Source organism: Micropterus dolomieu, linkage group LG18, assembly GCF_021292245.1.
Source record: "Micropterus dolomieu isolate WLL.071019.BEF.003 ecotype Adirondacks linkage group LG18, ASM2129224v1, whole genome shotgun sequence".
In the NCBI taxonomy this organism is placed as follows: Eukaryota; Metazoa; Chordata; class Actinopteri; order Centrarchiformes; family Centrarchidae; genus Micropterus; species Micropterus dolomieu.
In genome coordinates this window covers 16,963,633-16,989,046 of record NC_060167.1, presented here as the reverse complement: position 1 = coordinate 16,989,046, position 25,414 = coordinate 16,963,633, and the positions used below count along the sequence as shown (strand labels likewise).

The 25,414-nt window shown below is 38.5% G+C and overlaps 2 protein-coding genes across 3 annotated transcripts in view; both read right to left on the bottom strand.

Moving 5' to 3' along the window:
- Positions 1-15,361, bottom strand: part of atg7 (ATG7 autophagy related 7 homolog (S. cerevisiae)) — a 69,084-nt gene extending 53,723 nt beyond the window's left edge. The window contains exons 1-12 of one of the 2 annotated variants that reach the window (XM_046075535.1): positions 14,902-15,361; positions 13,402-13,613; positions 13,191-13,245; positions 12,402-12,519; positions 12,169-12,246; positions 11,942-12,058; positions 10,413-10,559; positions 10,128-10,216; positions 7,795-7,916; positions 4,531-4,621; positions 4,088-4,232; positions 1,391-1,549 (exon numbers count right to left, since the gene is read on the bottom strand). In XM_046075535.1, the coding sequence (XP_045931491.1) occupies positions 1,391-1,549; positions 4,088-4,232; positions 4,531-4,621; positions 7,795-7,916; positions 10,128-10,216; positions 10,413-10,559; positions 11,942-12,058; positions 12,169-12,246; positions 12,402-12,519; positions 13,191-13,245; positions 13,402-13,573 (1,293 nt within the window). In that variant the 5' untranslated portion in view covers positions 13,574-13,613; positions 14,902-15,361. Of the gene's footprint in view, positions 1-1,390; positions 1,550-4,087; positions 4,233-4,530; positions 4,622-7,794; positions 7,917-10,127; positions 10,217-10,412; positions 10,560-11,941; positions 12,059-12,168; positions 12,247-12,401; positions 12,520-13,190; positions 13,246-13,401; positions 13,614-14,638; positions 14,876-14,901 lie in introns of those variants that run through there. The other variant, XM_046075534.1, reaches the window with a different exon arrangement.
- Positions 15,362-21,628: 6,267 nt separating this feature from the next.
- hrh1 (histamine receptor H1) lies at positions 21,629-24,240 on the bottom strand. Its single transcript, XM_046029186.1, is given in 1 exon segment — positions 21,629-24,240. A coding segment is annotated over 1 exon segment (1,671 nt). The 3' UTR covers positions 21,629-22,569.
- Positions 24,241-25,414: the final 1,174 nt, after the last annotated feature.

Here is a 25,414-nt window from a genome sequence, read left to right as displayed (position 1 = left end):
TGTGTGTGTGTGTGTGTGTGTGTGTGTGTGTGTATCATCTTGTCTGGTACACTAATTCTGGCCCATTGTATCTCGTTTCATAAATAACCTATTATAGTGTCGTGATTGCAAGCTTTGCGGGGTCAATCATTTAAAAGCGAAGCTTCAATCTTACAGAGTTCAAATTACATCACAGATTACTAGTCAAATAGTGAGTGACTCAGTCTAATCAAAACTCACAAGAAGTCCAGAAGGTAAAAACCTTTCATTACTCAGACTGTGCTCTACTTTCCTGATACAGGACTCCCAGGAAATGCATTTAAAAACCAAGATCTGAAACACAATCATGGGTTCTTAGGGCGTCAATGTGATGTTTCACAGGATTTAAAAGATCAAAAACCTATTAAAATGGCAGCTGACCGCACAGTTGGAAACCTTTAGCCTGTATGCCTCCTCCTGGTGTCACAACAGCAGTGGGGAAGAAGCACTAATTTACTTAGCAATATCCCACGTTAAAAATACTCAATGACTCAAGGATACTCTACATGAAATTCTCTCCTGACAGCGATTCATACATCAAATGCTCTGACACAAAAGTGAAAAAAAAAACGTCAGGTAGGTATTTGTACAGACAGGTATTTGTGGCTGTCACAGGACTGTTATAAGCAGAACCAATCTTTTAATTCAGGCCTACCTGCTTGTCTCATGTACAGTCCCCTCCAAAAGTATTGGAAAAGTAAGGCAAATTCCTTTGTGTTTGTTGTTCACTGAAGACATTTGGGTTTAAGATCGAAATATGAGTATGAGACAAGAGCTCAGAATTTCAGCTCTCATTTCGTGGTATTCACATCTAGATGTGTTAAACAACTAAGGACATATCACCATTTGTATTAGACCACAGCATTCTTAGGTGAGCAAAAACAAAATCACTCCGTTTCCATGTGGCTTAATAAGAGATGGGTGCACAAAAACAGAGCCCTGCGTGTTTAACTGCTTTTTCATTTAGTAATCCAGCAAAATATCTCACTCGGAGAACCCACTCATTAATTAACTAAGCAATGAAACCACTAGCATTAATATTCAAGTAACATGACTCCTCATTTTCGGCATGGTTTGGCCATCACAGCTCCGACACAACTAATCAAACAGGAATACGAACGCCTAGCATAAACAAAATTCAGATCGCTATGATGCAAATGCAGTGGGGTAAAGCAGTGACCTTTTTTTTGTGCTACTGCACAAATGTAAAGATCAATAGAACCATAATTCTTGTCAACTTCAGGAATTAAAACTAACAAACAGAGGATAGATTTAGAGGACAGATTGCTAGATGATACAATCTCAGGTTTCCAGAGAGCAAGCAATGATGTGGTCCTCACATACAATATAAATTTGACTTAAAAGTTCTCACCACTCCAGGAAAGATTTTGGTGAGTCGGTCAACAGCTGCCATGGCTTTGGACTTCCCTCCTCCAAGACAGTCCTCAAACTCGTACAGGGGCTGCCGAACCGGATTGGAGTATGAGATCTTTGCATTGTCAACAAATGTGATGTGTCTCACTCCCCATCCCTGGAGAACAAAGGAGAAGAAGAATTCATAGTTTTAAATCACATTATTTTGAAATACTTGACCACTATTTACTGATATGAACATTGTCCTCAGCAGTACATTGTAAGCAGCTTCAGTGGCAGTGAGTGGGAGGTTGTGTGAATTTCAACATTTCTTAATATTAACTTAAAATAATGGATGAGTCATGAGTGTTGGGGGAACAGACTTACAAGAAACACAGAGAATGCCAGAGGGGACACATTTTTGTGTTTCTGGTCTGTATATGCTAATAAATTCCAATATAAGTTGAAGGCTAATGTATTACAGTATACAGCAAATTTGTGCCTAGTTTAGCCAGTGACAGTTGGGCAGGGCCTGGCGACCGGGGAGACGACAAGATCATGATAAATCAATTTGACTCCAGATCAATTTGTTTGGAGGCTATGTGTCCCATCTGTCCTGCAAAGGGGCTGCTTACATCCTCAGAACAGATAACAGTTTTCAATGAAGTTGATGTTTGTAAGACTTCACATTTTGCAGAGACATGTACAGTACTGACTTGTGAACGTCTGTGGAACATGTTGATTACTCTGTAAACAGTTGGTAGTGCTTCAGTGATAATCAACTGAGCTTTTATTTGCCAAGACAAGTGTGATTGATAGGGCCAAAATCACAGTATATGTCATTTTATATCACAGTTATATATAAATTTACAGTACTTGTTCTGCAATTAAGAAATGGTTTAAAATAACCTCACTTCATCACATTTGATTATTTTTTTCCTTTTATTTGGAACTTCCAAACAAACAAAAACAGCTCCTCCTGCTCTTAATTTACAATTTAACACTCCTCCTCCATGTTTTCTTGTCAGTCTTGTCTTCTGCAGCATTTGGCAAACCAGCTTGGAGGTACATTACCGCTAACAACTGCTGCTCTCACATCATGTGAAAACATGGTAAGCAGTCCTGCTGTCCACCATGCACGGCAGATGGATTTGTGAGATCATGTGAGAATTGTGAGATCACGCGGGAATTCAGCCCTGATTTGCTACAAAGCCTGCCCTGCACATATGTTTACTTGTATTATGTTGAGCTAGCTCAGACAGGAGACACTTGTCGCCAGTGTTAATATCCTTTTGTCAAAAGCACCAACTGTAACAACTTATGACACTTTATGGAATCCGATGAGCATGGAGGCACAGTGCTGTCACAAGTCTGGTGCTCATACAGCAGATATTAAACAAGAAAATGCTAATTAAACATTGCTCCACTGGCTACTTAAAGGTTCAGTGTGTAAGTTTTAGTGGCATCTAGTGGTGAGGGTTGCAACCAGCGGCTCACGATGCATTCACATGCTCCTCGGATGGTTCTATTTCCCTAGCTGTGAAGTAGTTCTTCCGACTTCAGTGTGTATTCATGTGGAATCAACATGGACGCTGCTACAAAGATGCTTGGATTAGAATTGTCAGAGAGTATAAACAATAAGCAGAAATCTAGTTCACTTTACATGGACAGCAAACTAACCGTTATAACCAACTTACAAATTACATGTTTGTAAAATATGCATATGTAATACGTGATTTGCACAAATCAAAGTTCTGTATACTTGTTTATGACCCACGTAAAAGATTAAAGAGGTGGTATTATGCTCATTTTCAGGTTCAAAATCTTAATTAGGGGTTGTACCAGAACAGGTTTACATGGTTTAATTTGAAAAAAACCACCATATTTTTCTCATACTGCACATTGCTGCAGCTCCTCTTTTCACCCTATGTGTTGTACGCTACAGAGTGATTCATCTTTTATTTTACAAAATCTTTGTTGGGAATTGCACATGCGCAGTTCCCAGGTAAGGACTACTAGCCAATCAGAAGCAGAGAAGGGCAGGTCGTAAGAAACAAGGTAGTGTGATCCAAATAAAAGCCGCTTCAGACTGCGACCGTAACCTAGGAACTCCCTTTGGGCTGGACTTTGGGCTTTTTCACTTTGCAAACCTGTTACATGCACAAAAAAAGATATATAACGCAATAAAGGAGAGGGAAAAAGCCAAAAAGCACAATACCACCTCTTTAAGGGAGGAAAAAAAGATTAGTGATTAGTCCAACGCCACTTGAATGCACCGCTCACCCCTCCCTTTCCAAGCGCGCAGGAGAAGCTGAAAGCCAAAAGCTCTGTCGGCTCTTGTGCTAAATAATATGTGTGGGCCTCCATTTGTCCAAATTTCTCTTCTTTTCTTATTTCTAACTAGTCTAGACCACTATTATTACTACTACTACTACTACGATGACTTCCATGTAAAGGGACCCGTGTGGATGTAGATAGAAATGGCTACTGCAAACATAGTTAAGTATATTATATTGCATTTCTGTCAATAGATTCTTCTAAATATTCTACACTGAAACTTAAGATAAAACTGAAGATAAAACATTATAAACAAAGATCAGTTACAGTGTTTTTGGTCATGTACAGTATTTAACAATTTGCTAAGCCCTAAATACACAGTGTCAAATCCCTTCAATCCTGCGTCTGTTGTTCAATGTATTCATCCTTCCAACCTTACCATGAGAGTCCTGGCTACATTGCAGCCCAGAGTCCCAGCTCCCAGTAGAAGACACTTTGTGCTGACCACCTTGTCCAGGTCCAGGGAAGGAACCAGCCTCCATCTCATTAACTTCAGGTTGAGGTCAACTGAAGACTCTGCAAGCCTGCAGACAGTCAATGACAACTGAAGGCTCTCTTTATTCACAGAGAGCTAACTTCAGGAAACAACATATTTTACTTTGACTGTAGAAATGCTAAGAAAAATTACACATGGCACCCAAGGTATAGAATAGCAGAAGGTTGCATATTGGGTTTAATACGTACTGTATTATTAAGATAAATTAGCTAATACGTTTTTTATATTCAATAAATACTGAAATTATGTAGGTATTATTTATTGGGCTGTAGGTAATACAGTCCACTTACATCTTTACACAAACACATCTGTATTGTTTTCATTACCTTTTAGGGTCCATGCATTCACTGAGGTTCACCATCCTGGGTCCCATGGCCCCCTTGGGGTTCTTCTCCCAACCTACACTCTTAGGAGACGCTGTGAAACGGTTTTCAGAAAAAAATGATGAAACACTGAAACAGTGTTGATTCACCCAAATTACACAAAATCTCACTTGCCATGCTGAAATTTTGGTATTATTTGCTCAAGTTTTGATATGTTCATATCTGAGATCTCAATACATATGGAAGTAGATGGAATTTCACAGCAATTAATCCGGATTATACTCAGGCCTCATTGTCAACAGTTTTCATAGTAATTACTTTCTCAAGAAGAAATATTCCCTGTGAAAAGTGTTGACAGGATGTCAAACAGCAGAAGGTGGGTGAGAAAAACATGTTTTTCCCCCCAGGAAGGTTAAAATCAAGGGCAACTGGACTTGACTGAAAATACTCAAATATGTTTCGTCCCTTATCCAAGAGACTTCTTCAGTTCTGACTGACTGGTAGGGAAACACAGACCCCCTCTCCCGTTCAGCGACAACTTCTCAACCCGGGTGTAAATGGCTTCCTTGACACCTCTTAAACCATTCGTCCTCTCTGCACCTGGTGCACCTCATGATCCTCAAAATATCCTTCAGATGTAGGTACACTGCTGAGTCTGTACCTGAGGAGTTGTGTAGTGGTTGTTTAGTTTCCCCAAAATACAGGTCCGTGCATTCCTCACTGCAGCTGACTGTGTTTGGGTGTGCAGTCTTTAGTGTGGACCAGTGTCTGACTTGGGGTGTTCTTATGGTTTAAAAAACACAGGGATGTGCTGTTTGTTGATACTCCAGACACATAAAAAAACAATAAAAACAACAGCTGTGCTTCTGTCTGTAGAATCCTCTGCTTAACTGGAAATAGGTGGTGTATAGGCAGAGATCCAATAGTTCACAGATGTGGTCGGGGCTAATGCCAGTTCTGTTGTTCAGTGTGTTGTCTTGAAGCAGTCGTGTCCTTACGGTTTCTACTGCCTCCATGGTGTGGATGCATGTAAACAAGGAAGTCACATCATAGGACTCCATTGTTTCATCTGGGTCGAGTTTCAGTCCTCAAACTTTGTTCACAAAGTCTATGGAGTTTTGGGTGTGGTGAGGCGTGTTGCCAACCAAGGGGCCTTGGATGTGTGTTTGGCAATGTTGTAGGTGACAGTGTTTACGCTGCTGATGAGGGGCCTGAGTGGGGCTTCTTCTTTGTGTATCTTGGGTAGTCCGTATATACATGAAATGGCTTCTCCAGGATACAAACAGTAATCTTGTTCATAGGTAACGATGGTCTGTGGCTGCTGTCTATGGCCTTTTTCTTATATCCGCTGGTGGGATCTCACCTCAGTCTTTCATTTATCTTTGTGTCCATGAGTAGTGTGTGGATCCTGGTCTGGTAGAGTCCGCTGTGTTTAGGACCAACCCCTCAGAGGTTAAATAGCTGAGTTTCCCTACCAGTCAGTCTGAACTGAAGAAGTCTCCTGGATAAGTATCTTCAACCAAGTCCAGTTGTCTTCCTAGGATAACTTTGACCTGAATGACTGAGAACCTTCATTTTTGTTTAAATTTGGACCACATGACCTATGACACAAAACCAGATCTCTCTCTCTCTCTCTCTCTCTCGTTACAGATTGTTGTGTCCATAACCAGTTAGACAAATTGTAATTCTGTTTCCTCTTGAGAGTTTTAGTTTTGGTGCTTAACTGTCGCACAATCCCACAGCTGCATTTTAGTGCAGAGATGCACTTAAACTTATTTGCTCAAATTAACACCATGAAATTTCACTTTTTTTCTTGTCCCCTCAACCCAGTTTTTGACACTAGTAATAGACTAGTGGGTTAAATACTGTTTAATTTTCAATCTGGACTGAGATGTGCGAATGTAAATCCAGTATCATGAAGTTTATTTCACCTTGCCGAAAAGCAAAACACTTTTTGGTTGTGGCAACAACCGAATCTGGTGTATCTAAAAGGTTGGGCGGAGATAAATTGATCAATCCCTTGCATAACAATACCAAATTTGTCTATACAAAGCCATAAGCCACAAACATAATAGCTGAAGCCGTTTTTGCTGCATGAATACATCTCCTCTGTGACTGAATTAAAACCCAAGATGTGCTCAAGAAGTAGGCTGAGGTAAACAAAGACACCTCATTCTGAACTCAACAAAACCTTCATAGATCACAGAGTTACCCCCTTTTCCCATCCCGCTATTACCATTTATATTACTTTCCTGCTTTATTCCACAGATAAAGGAATAATGGAGAATCTATGTGAGATTACTGTGGCTTGAAAAGGAAACAGATGGTCTCAGTGGAAAGTAAACTAAGACTCACATCAGTGACAATATACACATTACTGTGCATAAGAGCACACACATTGGGATGAACAGGACGATGTACAGTAGTGATGCGCAGATCGGCTCTGACGTCATCCGAATGCACATTTACGCATAAATCATCAACCTGCCACTCACCTCAATGAATTATTTTCTCAGATTAAGAGACCCACACCTGCAGGGACATTTCACTCCAACTCTACTGGTCCCTGTAGGATATATTGCCTTTTAAATTATTTGAGCAGAGAGACATCTCCAGGTGAATTCTTTATTCTGTGTTGTATTGATGTCTGTGTGTTTTCATTAACAATTTACTCTAATGATTACAGAGGCTGCTTTCACTAATTTTAAAATGCTTCCATGTGAGCAATAATGTCACAGCTGTGGGATTGTGGGACATTTAAGCCCCAAAACTAAGAACTAAAACTCTCAAGGAGGAAACGGAATTACAATTTTAGCCTCTGAAATACATTTTTTTAGGCAGCTTTAAGGACAGATCAGCAGGATGGCTGCTTTACTCCAAACTATTTCTTTCTCTGTCTGAACATGGAGTGTGCGTGAGAAGTTTTGGATGTGTAGAAGAAGACAGAAAATGAATTAACATTAGATCCTGACCGATCCTCTCGAATGTCGGGAGATTAAAATAATCAGTGAAGTAACGCTGCTGTGCCTCTCTCCAGAGTCTCTCTTAATGGGAGACGCTTAAACCTATTTCAACCAATGAAAATTAATCAGAATGTTCATTTTTATTACCCAGCACACCCTATCTGCGGCTTACATAAGCTGCCTAGATATAACTGTGATCCACGCGTTACTGATGTACAGACAAAGACATATGGCATACCAACAAACATACATGGTACATGTACAGGTACAACCACACACAAACACTCTCTCTAATGGGAAATACCTGAGTTGAGGGGAAGCTCAGGTAGTTTTATCTGGAAGATGAGACTGTGCTGAATGGAGCGGCTTCCCTGCAGAGTTCTGTCCCTGAAACACAGCACCTCCACTGTGTCCAACTTAGACCCCCTGAGACACACAAACATACACAAAAATAAACGAGACGCAAAAGTCAAACAATAAAAATAGCACACCCATCATGCACTGATTACATTAGAAGCTATAATGTGTACAATAGAGATTACAAGACATACATCCATCCATCCATCCATCCATCTCCGGTGAAACAGCTGAATAAGCGAGACATTGTGGCTACATTGTCATTCTGTCTTCACCCATCTAAGCCAGTATAAACAGTTTATGTTTAACACCAAGACAAAGTGTAGTCATGCACAAGATTGGTGAGGTTTGTATTGGATAAAAACTGCCTCTGACCACAAAGCATGAGGGCTAAACTCTCTAAAGGCATTTGCTGCTGATAAGCCGCCGATATCACAGGACACTATTGCTAAACTGGCCTCAATGGGAGTTCCTTGTTTAAATGAAAAAAATAATTCATTTAGAAATAGCAACACAAGTGCCAGGAAAAACTAAGATCTCTAGGGAAAAGTGTTATCAAGAATGACTGATTGTGGACCTGTGTTTTAAAGTATTTACAGACTGTTTCACCTAACTGAACTGTAATTGCAGCACCAAAAGCACTGATAATTAAGTTTTTATCCATTTTCAGACATTACTGAGGTTAACGTGGAGAGATTAGTAGTTGCTTGTTCTTGTTTAAGATTAATAATCCATCACAGTTATCATCATGCCAGGTGTTATTTTTTGTCATAATCACGTTACTGTTTTTATATACAGTCTATGGTGATAAATCAATCTGCACGTCCAGCTTCATCATTGCCACTCAACTTTGTCTTTGATTTAGATTTATCAGGTCGCAGAACAGCCGTTCATTCAAACCCTGGCAACAGAGAATTCAACAATGCTCCTAGAATAAAGAGCAGCCATCCAGCTGATTTGAGGTCTGCACAATCTTTTTTTTAAAATAAACTCAAGACAAATGTGTTTAGTTATGCTTGTACTTAACTTGTCCTTGTCCTCGGTGTGCATATTTTTGTGACATTAAAACCCTTCTGTATGAGACTGAAGTCTACAAATAAACAAATCAACAATGTATACCTGGAATGCAAAACACATGCTTAATGACTATGAAGCACTGCAGCATGGTTTGGAAATGGTCGGCACTAATGTAAAATATAAATCATTTGAAAAACTGATAAAACTGAAATAAAGACATTTTGGTTGTGTACTCCAATGAAAACATCACTTAATCTGGTTTGCAACAAGATAACTAGCTCAAATGATAATACTTCATGTGGAAGGTAATAATCTCTTCAAGCACAGCTTTGTTTATAATCAAGAATAAACTGTAAGTAGGAGGCCTCCTAACTTTGTTAAAATAGAAAACTATTTTAGGCATTGTTGGTAGCCAAGAACTTGGCTATCACTGGCTGAAAGTATTATTTCATTTATACTTTCCTAACATTGTATCAGTCTTCTGAAATTGTTTCCCACTTGCTATGTGGTTGTAAATAAAATAAATGCACAAGATAGACTCTCCATTGCAAAGTTACAAGCTGATATAGGATTACAATTTCTGGCAACTGCGGCGTATGTTTTTAATCCTTGTGTAAATATTTGAATATGCTCAGACCCTGACTCTTGGATTAAATATTTAGTAATAGATCCAACGACATGCATCAAACTCCCCACCGCTGTGCTGAAATATTTCTTCTGTAAATATTTCAGTAAAATATCTTTCCACAAAACAAGTACAAGATTCCACATACCACCATCATTTCTGCATCGACAGGTCAGTAAACACGTAGCAATTTATGAGCTGTAACATTATAATGCTGTGAGTCATTCATTCAGTACTTAACTTACTTCATGCACATGAAACACGCTGAAAAAATACTAGTTACATAATTCCCTCATAATTTTCCTGCTTCCAGACCCCTCCTTAAGTTTTTTAAAAAACAGAACATGCTATTTTTACATCATGCTACAAATACGTTATGCATACCTTTCTCCCTACACTGCAGAGTCAGGAAATTAGTTAAACAGAGATTTCCTTTCTTTTACTTTGTGGCTTTGTGCCTAAATAAAGTACTATTAGTGTAAGCTGGAAAACAGTCATTGTGAAATTCACAAACACATATGTTTTGAAATGCACAGTAAGGATCTACAATGAGCCCTTTAGACAACTTCCTCATCGTTTCCCAGCACACACACACACACACACACACACACACACACACACACACGAGTAGTGTTTACCATCGGTTAGCTAAGAGGACCAACAGATTTCTCAGAGGCCAGCCCGGATGTTGAGATAGAGTACACGGATCATAGACGCCCACAGTAACCTAGAAAGTGTGTGAGTGAAAGAGAGATATAACAGAATCTAATCTGATCGTAGGGATGAGCCTATAGTACAATACTCTGTGTACAGAACAATCCTAGAGTACTTGAATCTTTCAAAAGATGAAAAAATAAAACTTCCATACATTTTATTAGACCTTTTAAATTATACCGATCCCATTACAAAAACTGAAACAGTACCTTCTTAGAATCAGTGAAGAATGTATCCCAGTCCTCGAGTGGAATCATTTGAACAGTGTCATCTGTGTACTTCATTAGGAAGTAAGGAACTGCTGTGGTTCCTCTTTTGATACACAGACCATCATAGGCCTCCTGCAAGGCTGCGATCTGAGACAGAAATAATTAGATGTCAGCAATAATTATAGAAAGGTCTGAGCTCTATACTATACATTAACACCACCTGTCGTGGACATAATATTTATATATATAGCTTTTAAAGGGCATTCATGAATGATATCCACACATTCCGAGGCCAGGTTGCGGTGGCAGCAGGCTAAGCAAAGTAGTCTTATATGTCCCTCTACCCAGCAGCCTTCTCCTCCTGGGGGGATCCCGAGGCGATTGTTAAACGTACCAACCTCAAAAGGAAGGCGCCCATGAGGCATCCTGATTAGATGCCCGAAACCACCTCAACTGAGCTCCGTCCGGATATCTGAGCTCCTATCTCTAAGGGAGAGCCCTGCCACGATACAGAGGAAACTCATTTCAGCCGCATGTATCCACAATCTCATTCTTTCAGTCACAGCCGCTGACCTGTGGGCACATCACCCTCAGGGATGGGAACTGGAGGTGGGTGCATTGCACTCCAGGCACCTACCAATTAGTATAATAAAGCTATAATCACCTTCAAATCTGTATCAAGGTCTTTTACAGTGACTGCTGCCTCAGAGTGGAAAATATGTTCTACTCTTTCCAAAAACATGCCATTATTTCATGAACATTGTAAATGAAAGTTCATATTTTGCTAGATCTGCTAGATATATGCACAGAACAACGGAAAACTAGGTTGGTTTTAAGATGTATGAATAACATTACGACTGGTCAACCTTAAAAAGCTTTGTAGACTTAGCTGGCATCTGCTAAAGTTGGATTTTATCAAAGTCAGACTGGCAGAGTCACTGGTCAGGGAAGTCATATTGGGATTCTGGCTGAATGAAATTGAAATGATTAATTAAATGATTTTGCAGCTCATGAATCTCAATTATAAACTGTCAAGATGTTATATAACTCTGATAAAATAGGTTCATAGAGAGATACAATAGAAAGGGAAATGGGGAAGAGAGAAATCGTCATTGCTACGGCCTGCTTTTGGCGTCACGCTGTTCACTGTTCATGAGTCATTCTAACTCTCTTTTAATGAGGCATTTTCACTCCTTGGATCCACAGACCTGAGAGGTAACAATTCCCTTGAATTTTACACTAGTGTATAACCTACACAGTATTGGGCAGAGCAGGTAGATTTAAAGAACACTGTTAGGAGCTGAAACCATATAATTATATAGTATAGGAAATAGGAAACTTAAATAATAATACAGTAGTTCAACTTCAAAAGCCTAGAACTTGTAATGAGCATCAACATTTGAAGAATCCATGTGTGTGTGTCAAACAAAAGCTGAAAACTGCAAGTAGTAATTTATCTACAGTCTTGTTCAAAATATACTCTCAAATATATTAATTCCAGTAGTTGTGTAATAATCTTTAAAGCCAACCTGTTTTGCTGAGAACACTTGTTCTAGGACAGAAGGCTGTCGGACAATCTTTATTCCCTCTGGGAAACAGAGTGCAGGGAAGCAAAACCAGTAGTAGAAATGGTATTTCTTCAAATCCTGATAAAATGTTCAATAAAACGGAAAAAAGAGTTAAAGATAAATAGATATTCACACATAAAGAAATTAAGATATGGAACAAACACTTATAAAATGATGTTTATACACACTGCAAAGGTCAGCAGTATGAATCTGCAGAGGAGGGATGGGTCTTTCAAAGCAGCCCCAGACTGTATAGCGTCCCATATCTACAAAACAACAGGAGATGAAATATTTCATTCGTTAATTCACTACATTCTCAGTTGCGCAACTTAATAATTATTTCTCTTTTACAGAAATTCCCCATCAGATGCGAAATGAACGTGTGTGTGACAGAAAATTCCCATTGGATGTCTTTTTTTACCTCCTTGGCCTCTTTCTCCAGCAGAGCCTTCTTATCCGTGGTCTTAAATGCGTCGAGTGTGTTGGTGTTATACAGCATTCCATTAGCTGGACAGCAACGTGCTGGAGTCGGACCATCCCTACCAGCAAAACATACTATACCTTTGTATTAAACTGTGTGTATGCAAACTGTACTGTACTTGTTTGTATACAGCATGCATTGTTTTGTAAATGTGAACACAGTTGCTTTGCTGAAGGCTGAACCCTGAACTAACCTGGCTGACAAACAAAAAGAGAAGTTCAGCCATTCAGTATTCCAAAACAATGAAGACTTCACTCAACTTTATACGCACTGTAAAAAAGCTTAAAAAGGAAACCATCTTGATTTCTATAAATGTGTAAAAGATGCTCATAATTGCTAGGTCTCTTGTTTTTTTCTCTCAACATGTCGACATAATAAAAGACCCCTCATTTCTGACCACATACATTGGAGATATATTTCGATGTATAATTTGACTAAATCTGATTTTGACTTATACGTGAAAAATTCAACGCTGGTTTATTTGTGAAGAAATCACATTGTACACAATGAATTATGTAAAGCAAGCCTTTTACAGCATTAGATGTCTACTGTTGTCTACTGCCTGTATTAAAATACTTCTCAATCAATTTGTGTTCATTGGTGCCTCAAACCTTTTAGTTATATTTGCAGTACATTACATTATTCATTGCACTTTAAAGACTAAACAACAAGAGAAGAACTTGGGATTAGCATAAGTTTTATATCGGCAACATACTGAATTGTACTTACACATCAAATGCACTGAACTCTAAAGTCAGGCGAGTGGGCAAACCAAGTGGGTCACCTAAAAGACAGAAATTTGAATAAAATGTTTTCCATGTGTGTGACACTGCATAAAAAAAGATGTTTTAAATAACTATAATGTCTAGAATCATCAAAGTGAAAAAGCAGTAACTGAAGAGTCATTGTTATAATGATACCATCTGCTCTCACCACTCACCATTGTAGTAATATCCTTTGATACATTTGGGGCTCTCGTCCAGTCTGTAGTCATTGAGTTTCTTCTGAGTAAGCTCGTGCCAGAAGCCTGCCTCCAGAGCACTGCTGAAGGGAGCAAACTGCAGCTTGAGGTCTGGAGCGGAGGACGCTGCGCCACTGGTGTCAGATGCCATCACAACTTCACAAACAGGCCGAGCAGTCAAGTACTACAAACTGTAAAATGTAACAGTTATGGGTTACAAACAAGTTGCAGGCTCTATAGTCTGTCATAATTTAGACACAGTTACAGTATTACAATCACACTGATCTTTTACTGAACAAGCTTAACACAAACAAACAATAAAAAGTATAATAAAGCATTAGCTGCTGAGCTCATGAGCTTTGATGGTGCTGTTTCATTCACAATCCAGCGAATTAAACAATAAAAAGGCACACAGTGAAATGAGACGAGAGAACTAATTCACTCCACCAATCAGTCAATGGGTAAAGACTAAACAAATAATCGATGTATCAACAAAGTAAATTTTTAAATCATTCACAAAAGAACAAAGACAGAGGGTGTTATATGTTGTACAGATTGTGAAGCCTTTTGCAGATTTGTGGCTATACAATTAAAGCTGAATAGACTAAATTTATCATGACATAAGTGAACCCAAAGTATGGACATCTATATAATGTAATTATGTGGGTACTATCTATTGAAATTGACTAACAGTTCATAAAATTAACCTGATTTTGACAATCAAATAAATGTCATTTATTACATACAGATACCTAAATAGTCCCTTGCTTTTTGCTTTTTTATATATCATTACTAAGATAAAATACTGTAAAATAGGATATGACAGGACAATACTTTTTTAATCCACGGGAGAAAATTCAACAAATACCACACTACATAAACAATTCAGACACATTTATTTATTTCTCTGTGGTGACTTATGACAAGCATTTTCACTACCTTGACATTTCAGAATAAATTAGTTAATCAAGATAGATTAATCTAATGGATACTATGCCACCTGGTAACATCTGACACCTTTAATGTCAACATTTGGATACATTTTTCTGGCCAATTCAGCTGTTTATATAAATTAAAAATATCAACTTCGCACTCCCAGTGTGTGTTACTTTATGGATGGTATTTCTTGTTACCAAACATGTGGCACCAACACATCTAACACTTAAACACTAGCTAATGTAATTACAGTTAATGTATGTTCAAATTACATACTTACTTTTTCAGGACTTTTACTTGTTAGTTACTGTGCAGTAAGTTAACGGACCAACAGACCACACAGTGAAAAGCAGAAGCTTTGACAGCTTAAACTGCTCAAACTGCTCTGACGTTTTTTACACACGATGAGCATCTCCAAGGAAAACAGACCAAAATATTAGGACATAACTGTAACGTTATTCAAAACCAGATAAATTAGGGTAACGTTAAACAAACCAGACACACGTTCATGTCAAACTAACAAGCTGAGCTTTGTACACTTACCAGAGATGCTTACTTCCTGGTGAAGTTGATCATGTGATCACGGGACTTGTCAATAAAGCAATGCACTGTGGGTAGGTAGCCGGCCAACTTAGCTTAGCTGCAACAGAAGTCTGTCTCTGTGTCTTATGGTGCATTTACCATTGAGTGAAATATAAAGAACCAAAATAAAAATAAGAACGCGCAAACGATGAAGCACGAGAAAACTGATAAAAACCTGTACGCGCCGCTTCTTTTCATGTCGGTCTGAGCAGAAATGTAATGTACGGTTGTTAAAGGAGCAAGCCAGCCACCGGGAAGTAACTTAACGTACTTTATGTCACACCAGTACAACCGGTTTAAGTAGGTTAAGTCACAACTGAAACTAAGGTGTATTTTAACAGGAAGACGTCCACAATTCCGGAAATGTAAGGAGCAACGAACTAATTTTCACCTGAATGGTCACCGGGAAATCAGAAATTGGATCCATCTGTAAAGCGTACAGTGCCACAATGAGTTAGGGGCCGTGTCAAAATTATAATGCTGGGGAAAAAACGCACACAAAGTTAGAGCCATGGATTGAGAGGGAACAAAATTAAAGGCCGAGGGCAGAAGCAAGGATTTTAGAAATACAAATAGGGCTGGGCGATACGGCCAAAATATCGCATTAAAAATTTCAGATGATTAGATATCGACAATTATCAGGAAATATGTCAAATCATTAGGCAATTTCTTTCAAGTTTAGAGGCTGAGTTTTTGCTCCTGAGTGAAACTTGAAGAAAGCAGATGGTTAATTGTCTTTTTAAACAAGGCCTATTCTTTATGGCCCGAACATGGCAAACAATTGATGCCAAACACTGGATCACTTAACAAATCTGAGCTAGAACATTCAAAACAGTTAGGATGAAAAAATATTTTTTCAACAAATATGACTGAGTCAAATTAAGTACAATCTTTTTTTCAGTTCCTTTTTCTCAACAAAATAAATATCTAGTAGAAAATTTAAGTGGTAATTTGTTTGTAATTCAAATGAATTAAAAAAAAAAATATTGAACATTTATTTTATTGTTATTGAGGAAAACTATATTGTGAGGATTATCGTTATTGTTTTATTGCCCAGACCTAATACAGAGGTAGTGAAATCTCTAAAACATAATCTGTATTTGCAATGGCAATTTATTTCATTATATCATTTCATTACACATGAACTCAATGTGCTTTACAGTGAAAGACAAAATATACATATAAGCATGAGACAATAGGTATAAATAAGAGTAAAAGCAAGAGAAAATTGCAAAAACTAAATTAATGACGCATACACCAAGCATATATTAAACATACTACACTGCTTGTTCCAGAGAGCAGAACCACAATAATGTAATTATGGATACAGCTGGCTTGATGACCTGAGAGGTCTGATCGGGTTATAATCATTAAGCAAGTCACAAATGTACTGAGGAGCCAAACAATTAAGTGCTTTATAGACTATTAGCAGGATTTTGAAGGTGATTCTGTATTTTTCCGGGAGCCAGTGAAGTGATTTCAGTACCAGAGTAATATGTTTGAATCTTGGACTCTGGCTGCTGCATTTTGAATGAGCTGTAGCCCTACCACTAATTATTTGGATAATCCTGTAAATAGAGTGTTATAGTAGTCTAACCTGCTTGAGCCACGATTTTGGGAGTCAGTTTGAGATATGAATGCTGTAAATTTTCCAAAATAATGACTTGCTCACTGTGTTTCAGAGACAGTGAATAAATGTCACTGACTTTTAGGACCAACTCTGAGTATCTCAGTCTTGTCTTTATCCAGCTGTAAAATGTTTCTGGACATCCATCAATTAATATTATTAATTCTGTTTACTTTGTTAACAGGACTGAGATCAGCACATGACTAAAACAACATGAATAAAACATGAAGCCTTTGAATTAAAATGTCATGATGAACAGTCTCAAAGGCAGCAGTGAGATCAAGCTAAGCTAAAATCGAAGTTCTCTGTCAGTCACTGTTGATCTTAAGGTCATTGATTACTGTTATTAGAGGTGTTTTGGTGATATGATATGCACTAAATGTATCATATATATATTTGTGAGTTGAAAGATATTCATCCATGTGTTTGCACACAACTTTTTCAAGTATTTTGCAAAGAACAAGAAATTTGGAAATTGCTCTGTAATTAATAATTACAGATGGATCTAGGTTGTTTTTCTTCAACAAAGGTGAGCACACTTAAGAGAAGCAAGGGAAATGCCAGTCTGGCTCATTACTCATTCTTGGCTCAAAGCTTAAAAGTTAGTTATCAAGCATCTCAATCCTAATTTAAGTTAAGTTTAGGACTAAATCTTAAGTGTCAGTCTTAGAGTTAATTCATGACATTTTGTTGTGCCGCAAATGGGATTTTGGATGATGACAAGGAGCAATCACTGAATAGATTTCCTTATTTAAGAATATTTTCAGAATAATTCATATTGAATGATGAAATTCCTAAGAGGAGTTTGTATTCAACAGACATTTGACAATAAAGATTTTTTAAGAGAATACATTATTATATACACATTGGAAATAAAAGATAAAACAGTTGATATTTTTAAGAGTGCCATTAATTGCGCCTACTACTCCTGGGAATCCGGCTATTTACATTTGTGTAATAATTCGCAATTGTGTTTGGATTATCTCATTTCATTGGAGGTCGATGAAACAAGTGTGTGGAGCTGTAAGTGCCATAATTTTTTCCATGACAGTTCACCTTATTGATGGTTGTGATGGCCACAAATCATTAGCATTGCCTTGGTGCATTTGTCCTGTGGCAAAGAAATGAAGTTTTATTACCACCTTTTACCATCACCCTATTACCACAATTCAGCTGAAAACGCATTGATGTGTAAAGTCAGTGGTGAGATGACGTCCCTCACCAACTCGCTGACAAAGGTGATGCCTGCGCTGTCCAAACGATACTGTATAATTAACTGCGTATTGTCAAATAATTCAGAGACATTATACCTCTCCTGAAAGATTTGCGCATGTCTCTGTCTCCACAGTGCCATCACAAGTCCCTACTGGCAGCTCCTAACCACTTGAGAGACCTCTCGAGCTGTCTTAAATAACTGGGAGAGAAAGAGTGATTCTTAGCTTTAAGACATTTGATAACTTGGTTTTATACTTAAGTTTGAAAGTGGGAGTAAATTTCATGAATTTTCAGCACTTAATAGTAAAATGGCACTTTGAGAAGCTTGATAAATACTGGGCCCTGTGATGGACTGGCGACTTGTCCAGGGTGTACCCCGCCTTTGGCCCAAAGTCAACTGGGATTGGCTCCAACCCCCCACGACCCTGTACGCAGGATAAGCGGTTGACAATGGATGGATGGATGGATAAATACCGGCCCAGATCTCTGGACTTGGTGAGAATGTGGCCAATGAGCTCATGGTGAGAGGGTGAGGCTGGGCTAGATGAATCGACCACTCCACCTCCTACGACAAATAAATACAAATTTGTTTTGGGGTTTTTCGAGGTTTAAAAAAGGGTTAAATTTTAATAAGTAAATTATTTTTGGTTAATGTAAAGGTACGGTTTCAATAATGAATGAGTGATTGAAGAGACTGAAAAGTGGCCTAGGCAGAAAATCAAGTTGTGCACCTCTTGCCCTCAATATATTCCTCGAAGCCATATGAATAAAGCCATATGAAAAAAATAAATAGCCATAACTTTAATTAAATTAATTTTATAATTGATTTCTTCAGTACATGTGACACTTGTTTTTTACTAAATCACATTTTCCTTGCCTCTCATCTCCTCATACAGTTGATTGTCAGTCACTGCTTCACACTTACCTCTGTGCTGTTTTAATTTCTCTTTTTTTTCAACGCAAGTAGAATAACTCCTTTTGATTTTCAATTAAACTTACACAAGTCAAAGTAGAATTGACTAGAATAAAATGGGACCCCTTTAAAGTGGTTTTGGTTTAGGCAGCAGTTTAACGTGGGGCTCAGTATCTTGAGACAATGTTGATATGGATAAGGCTGTTAGCCACTGGCAGGTATGGCAAAAGGTCTGCCATGTCCTGTCAGTTAAATTTGCCTCATCCAGCCCACTCCTGTTTATATATATATACATGAAAAACATTTTTATTATTAAGTGCAAATATCCACTGAGATACATTCAACACACACCTCAGAAATCCATGACAGACCACTACCACTCAGGGATGTAAAGAGATGCCATGGATGAATAATAAAAAAAAAACCCTCTTTACACTTCACAAGAGTTAAAAACAGTTTCAACACACTGACCACTTAACCAGACATATTCAGTGTGGACAAATATCTAATTAATGAGCACCTTAGTTTTAGGCAAACATGAAAAACAACCCTAAATTAGTGAATTTCCCAATTGTGGAATTAATAAAGTCTCTTCTATTCTAAATTACGTGGGCCTACTATAAATCAGCTTTCATCCTGTTCAATCCATAAAGAAAGAAATATGAAGAGGGAAAGAGTGCAGTAGTCCTCAATAAAAGAAACAAAAGGCTGAGACTGAAAGTGATGATGTTATCGCTCATTGTATTGGAGCTTGGCAGACTTTCTTACAAAAACAGTAATAATAGTACATATGATAATTAATAATAATATAATAATTAATTTGGTCAATGGGACGATTTGGCTGAAGCGCTTCAGTCCCTAAAGCTACATTCTGCATGTGAATGCCACAATGTGTAGTGAAAGTTAAACGGGTTGCATGATTTAAAAACATTTATATTAACAGCCCTGTTGACTGTGGGTGGTGTTCCTTCAGCTACTTTGAAAACACAGAATCATATTGTCCTAGTTGGTGTTTCTGCGCACAAAATCTATGTCCAAAACCTTAATTATTTTTTATGTTGTGCTCACATGGTGCGAACATTCTGCATCATCAAATTAACACAAACTAATAGGCATAAAGAAAACCTAAGGATGGGTAATTCGATGGGCTTCCGAGCAAAAAAAACAAACGAAGAAGCTGCCATCTGCAGTGTGCCATGTGCACTAAACATGGCTGCAACATTTTCTCCCCAAGGCCCCCATACAGGTTTATCCAACCGATTCTTTGGAAAACAAAATGGAGTATATTCAAACCCCATTTATAATTGCCTCATTTTGAATAGGGACTACTACCCCTCAAATGACAGGTGCTCTGGTTGTCATAACATGAAGCATTATTAAAAACGAAAGTGATCATTAGAATGCTAGACCAAGACCTTTGCTCTCTGTGCTAGGAATAAAACTATTCAGTAGTATGTAATAGCAGAACTTGATAGCTTTGATCTGTGAAAAAATTAAGAAAGAACATCTGAAAAATAGTTTTTCCTGAATACCAGCTGGACACCGGCTCTGTTGCGTTAACAGCAATGAACTGTAGAGATGACAGAACACAATCACACATGCTTCTTCTATTCATATCATCACCTCTTCCAGCTCAGATCCACCCCCCTCTGATTTTTTCAATTTGGCTAAGTAGTGACTCACCAACCCGTCTGTGTTCACTGGACACAGGAAACATGGGTTGTCATTGCAGTTTAACGTAGTATAACCCTATTTCAGACACTGTTATTCACATATTAAAGTCTGAAATACAGTAATGGGCCTCTGTCATGAGAACAAAATGTAATTTATTAAACATGACAAATTGTTTTTGAAAATCGGAACACATTGTTTGAACTTATATTATGGAAATGTTAATTTTAACATAATTTACCTTCTATTTCACAAGAGGATTGCAGGCATAACCTTTTCCAATGGGAGACATAATAGTGCTGTAATGCCGCGCCTCTAATGATGGATACACTTTGTGTTTGTTCTGAATATTTATTCAATACCAATGTATTAAATGAGTCTCAACTTTAGTCGCTTTTCTATAGGGTAAAGAATAATATTTGGTGGTCTTTGACTAAGGGCATAAAAGGAGGTGCTACCTTACATCATAAAATAGATGAGCTGAAAAAGCTGAGTTCGTAAAAGGTAGGTTTGTTAGAAGAAAAATCAAATCCTTATGTAGTTTAACAAAAGGATTTAACATGTTGTTCACAGTGTTAAAATGTGTTTCCTGGAATTCAGACATAGATCCATTGTTTAGCAAGTGCTTGAGTATTATATAAACTGTATATATATGTGTGTGTGTGTGTGGATATAAGGTACTTGTTCTCTTAATAGCTTTTCTTTACGTTACATCTTTGCTGATACTCTCCACTTATACTTGAGGATAATAAATAGTTAACAAAGCACAAACAGGTAAAATGAGACCAGAACATTTCTATGGGTTATTAAGATAGTGATTGTAAAGTGGCAATCCTTAAGATGTCAGGCCTGGTTGATTTAGCAACACCTTTTAGCAGTAAGTGCTAATACAGTATAGGTCACAGAATTCTGGAGGCAGCAAAACAAACTATTGTTGTTTTAATAAAGAAGTCTGGCAGTAATTGACCTTTTTCCGTGAGCAACCATGATGTAATTCTATGCTGCACACGGCATGAGTCTGCGAACAGCAGGGCACAGTGAAAGGAGTTGGTAACCTTGCTGAGAAGTCGGAGGTGTACAGCCGGTCACCTGCAGCTCTTAATCTAACAGCTAGCTCACTGTGGCTGCCCCTTATTGTTTCATAACTCCCTGCAATATTTCAAACTGATCCGCTGTCAAAAAATGCCATCAGTCACCACTGTCTTGTTTTGTAGATGCATTTTTAATTCACGATAGCAGTCAGTATAAGCTCTGTTGACAAACACACACCTCTGACTGCTTCATAAGTTTCACCAGTTGAATGCTTTTAATGTCAAGCCGCAGCAGAAATGTTTGGTTTGCATTAACATCATTTTTTCCAGGAATGTCCACAGAGACCCAGTTTGTCATGCGGCAAATACACAAATAATGCAATACTTTCATTAGTGGGCCATAGGCTCAGTCACCCCAGACAATTATTTAAATGAAAATCCTTGAGATTGTCACTTCAATGTGTTAAAAACACAATGAAGTCATTTAAGATTGAATGTTTAAAAACTCTCAAAAAGAATGGTAAAATAAAGGAACAATTGAACAGATCCCAAATCAGCCTTCCCTGGGGTAATGGCTCACTAGACACATGGTGAGATTTGTGTTTTTCCTGGACTGACATTAGAAAGGACAACTAATGTCCCATATCCTGTTTTAATGATGAGAAAACTGTGTGACAAACACTCACAAATGCATGGCAGTGCTTGTAAAATGCTAAATATTTTGTATCTACATTATGCTGCCTGGTTCTGTACATTCATTGTGCAAAAAGAAAACAGATTTTCTTTAAAAAAAACATTTTGGACATTGTTTTCTCTCCGTTCTGGGCCAGAGCCAAGACACTAGATACATGCTTCTGTTTTCAAGGTTGAGAGATCAAATTCTTCTGAGTTTAAAGGTCTCTGGTCCTAGACACACTTTATTATCATTAGCATAATATAGACAAAATAAATAACATTAAATTCAGACAGCAAACTGTTGCCATGAGTCTGAATCGAAGGGCAGCAAGTAACAAAAATAAAATCTAGAACAGAAATAACTGACAATCAAAATACATTTGGTTTTATCTACAAAGCTAACCCATGAAAGGGACTTTAAGACATTAATTGATGCAAACTGAATATCAGCAGCATTTAGACACCTTTGACTTTGTTCTGCTTCTTTGTTCTGCCTTTCAGAATGTCAGAATATTCTTGAAGACTCGCTTAAAGTTCCCATTGCAGAGCGGGTATATAAAAGGGTTGAGAGTAGAGTTGATGTAACCGAGCCATATGGTGAACATGTGAAGGTCATGGTGCACACACTCTCTGCAGAACGCCATGACCATGAAAGCTATGAAGTATGGTATCCAACACAACAAGAAAGCAGCAATTATGAAGCCCAACTGCTTGGCTGCCTTGTGCTCTTTATGGATCCTTAGGCTTTGGATACGCTGACGTGATTGGTCGATAAATCTCTGCCACGTCTGCCGCAGGGTCACTGCATTAGCTGGGTCCAATTTGCCATCTTCAACCACTTCCTCAGTCCAGGGCAGAGCATGGTTGGGGTCATAGTTGTTGTAGAGCACTGAAGTGTACCTCTGCACGTCTGAAACCTGATTGATATCACAGACATCGCTCACTGAGTTTGGCACTGTGACGTGACACTCATTTAAAGACGCTTGAAGTTTGTTCTCATTATTCCCCTCTGAGCAAATTACATCCTGTGGCGCTGAAGGTCGACTGAGGGGAATCTCTGCCTGCTTCTCCTCAGGAGACAGGGAGCACCTTTTGACCCTTTGTGCCATTCTGAGTCTTTTTGTCATGGTGAGAAACGTCGTCTGTTGGCACTTCACACCAATTTTTCTGTGAGATCTGGATGAAGCAGTTTTAGTTTTATCTGCATCCTCGAGGGAATATGTCTGATCTAGAGTGTTCTGGTCCAACAAGTATTGTTTTTTCGAGACTTCCAGTGGAACCTCACATTCCCTTTTCGGTGACTTTGAGTCATTTTTCATGGACATTTGAGCATTTTGTCCATTCTCGTTTTCACCAAATGAATCCGTCGGATGAATGATTCTCTCCCTATCCCTGAGATGTTGCCTCACTGCCAAGTAGATGTGTGTGTAAAACCACAGCATCAAAACTGAGGGTACATAGAAGTTGAAGACGGCAGTAATAACCTTGAACCACGTGACAAAGCGAAAATCCGTGTCACACTTGTTCTCTTCCTCAGGTTTAAGGTCTACATGAGTGAAAGACCTCCATCCTAAAATTGGAATAATCCACATCATCGACAGCAGCCAGGCTCCGCAAATCATCACGCTGGCTTTTCCCCGCGTTCTGTATTTCAGGTACTTGAGCGGCTGTCTGACAGAGCGGTACCGATCCAAGCACAGGATAAACAAGCTGAAAATTGAGGCTGTGCTAGCCACATAGTCCATAATAAGCCAAAATTGGCAGACAGCCCTTCCCAGCTTCCATTCATCCTCCAGCAAATACACCAAATTTAGAGGCATAACTGTGGTCCCCACAATGAGATCCGCCACAGACAGGCTGACAATGTAGAGGTTGCCGACAGTGTGGAGGCTCTTCTCTCTCTTTACGGCATAAAGAACAAGCAGGTTCATTATGACTGTGAGGAGAGAAAGAAGTCCAAGAAAGACTCCCAGCAGGGCGTTGTGGAAGCGGCCATGGAGGGTCAGGGTGTGATTGCTCCTCAGTGAGTCACCATCAAGGAGGCCACTCCAGCTGTTGTTGCTGTTCTTGATGTAGCTGTTGGTGTTGAGGTGGAGAGGGTCTGTGGAAGGTGACAGACCAGATTCCATCATGGTAGGTGAGATGGACACCTCTGAATCCAGTCACATCATGGAAAATTGTAGGCCAGTGTGTCTTTTAACTGTAAGCCAAAACATGTATGGAAAGTCACATCAAAGTTTTTTCTCAGTTTGGATCAAACTCTTGCAGCCAAACGACCAGTGGACCGTAAAACCCGTTAAAAATGGTGATCCTTTATAATGCTGGAAAAGGTGGTAATCAGTGTTGTCTTGTCAGTCCATTTGTTATGTAAATCCAGACTGTTAACACCTGGAAAACATAAAGAAAAAACATTACAATGTGTTTTGAGCATTGTTACTACACTTGAACTTGTTTGACCATCACTGTGCAGGAATGACCCGTGTGCAGAGTTTGACACAAGAAGACTGTTTTCACATTAATCTGCTGAATCTGTGCTCACCTGAAACCTGAGTTTAAGTTTCAGACGTGTGAGCATGATTTTGTGACATCATAACTAGTCTGGAAGGCAGTCCTGGTCCAATATGCAACTTACACAAATGTATTGTGGAAACTTGAAGCCTCGAGTGCACGCATACTTTTCTGTGAAGTGGGAGACATCTTGTGTCCAGCAGTTTACATTTTGAAATGAAACATATTCTGCATTCAAAATCCTACTTAAGTGAAAGAGCAGAAATATTAATATAATAATATAATTAAAGTATCAAAAGTAAAAGTACTCACTTCTCATTATCCAGAGTGCCCCTTTGACTGATATAGTATTATAAATAACATTATTAAATATTAATGTATGAATGTGCATGTAGCATTTTACAGTTGTAGCTGGTAGAGGTGGAGCTAGTTTTAAATACTTTAAACAGCCTACAGTTAGGCTGTTTAAAGTACACTGTCTCCCGACCTAGGGATTGGGCCCCACCAAAGGGTCACAAAATAAATCTGAGAGGTTGTAAGATGATTAATGAGCTAGTAAAGAAGAGGAAAAAAAAGTTCTGCTACACAAATGTGGACTTTTCTCTTTGCTTTTAAAAAAATAATATATCATTTTATCTGTTCACGCCGCAAGTAATTCCTTTAAATGAAACCATCTGAGAAGTTGGTGAGAGGAAATGTCTCTGGTGGAACTGCAGACAAGTCTAAGACATCCGAAATGTGATAAGGGACCTATAGGGAACTAGACACTGCGCCTTTTGGAAGGGGCCAGGAGCTAAAAAGGTTGGGAACAACTCGTTCCACAATATGCTATAT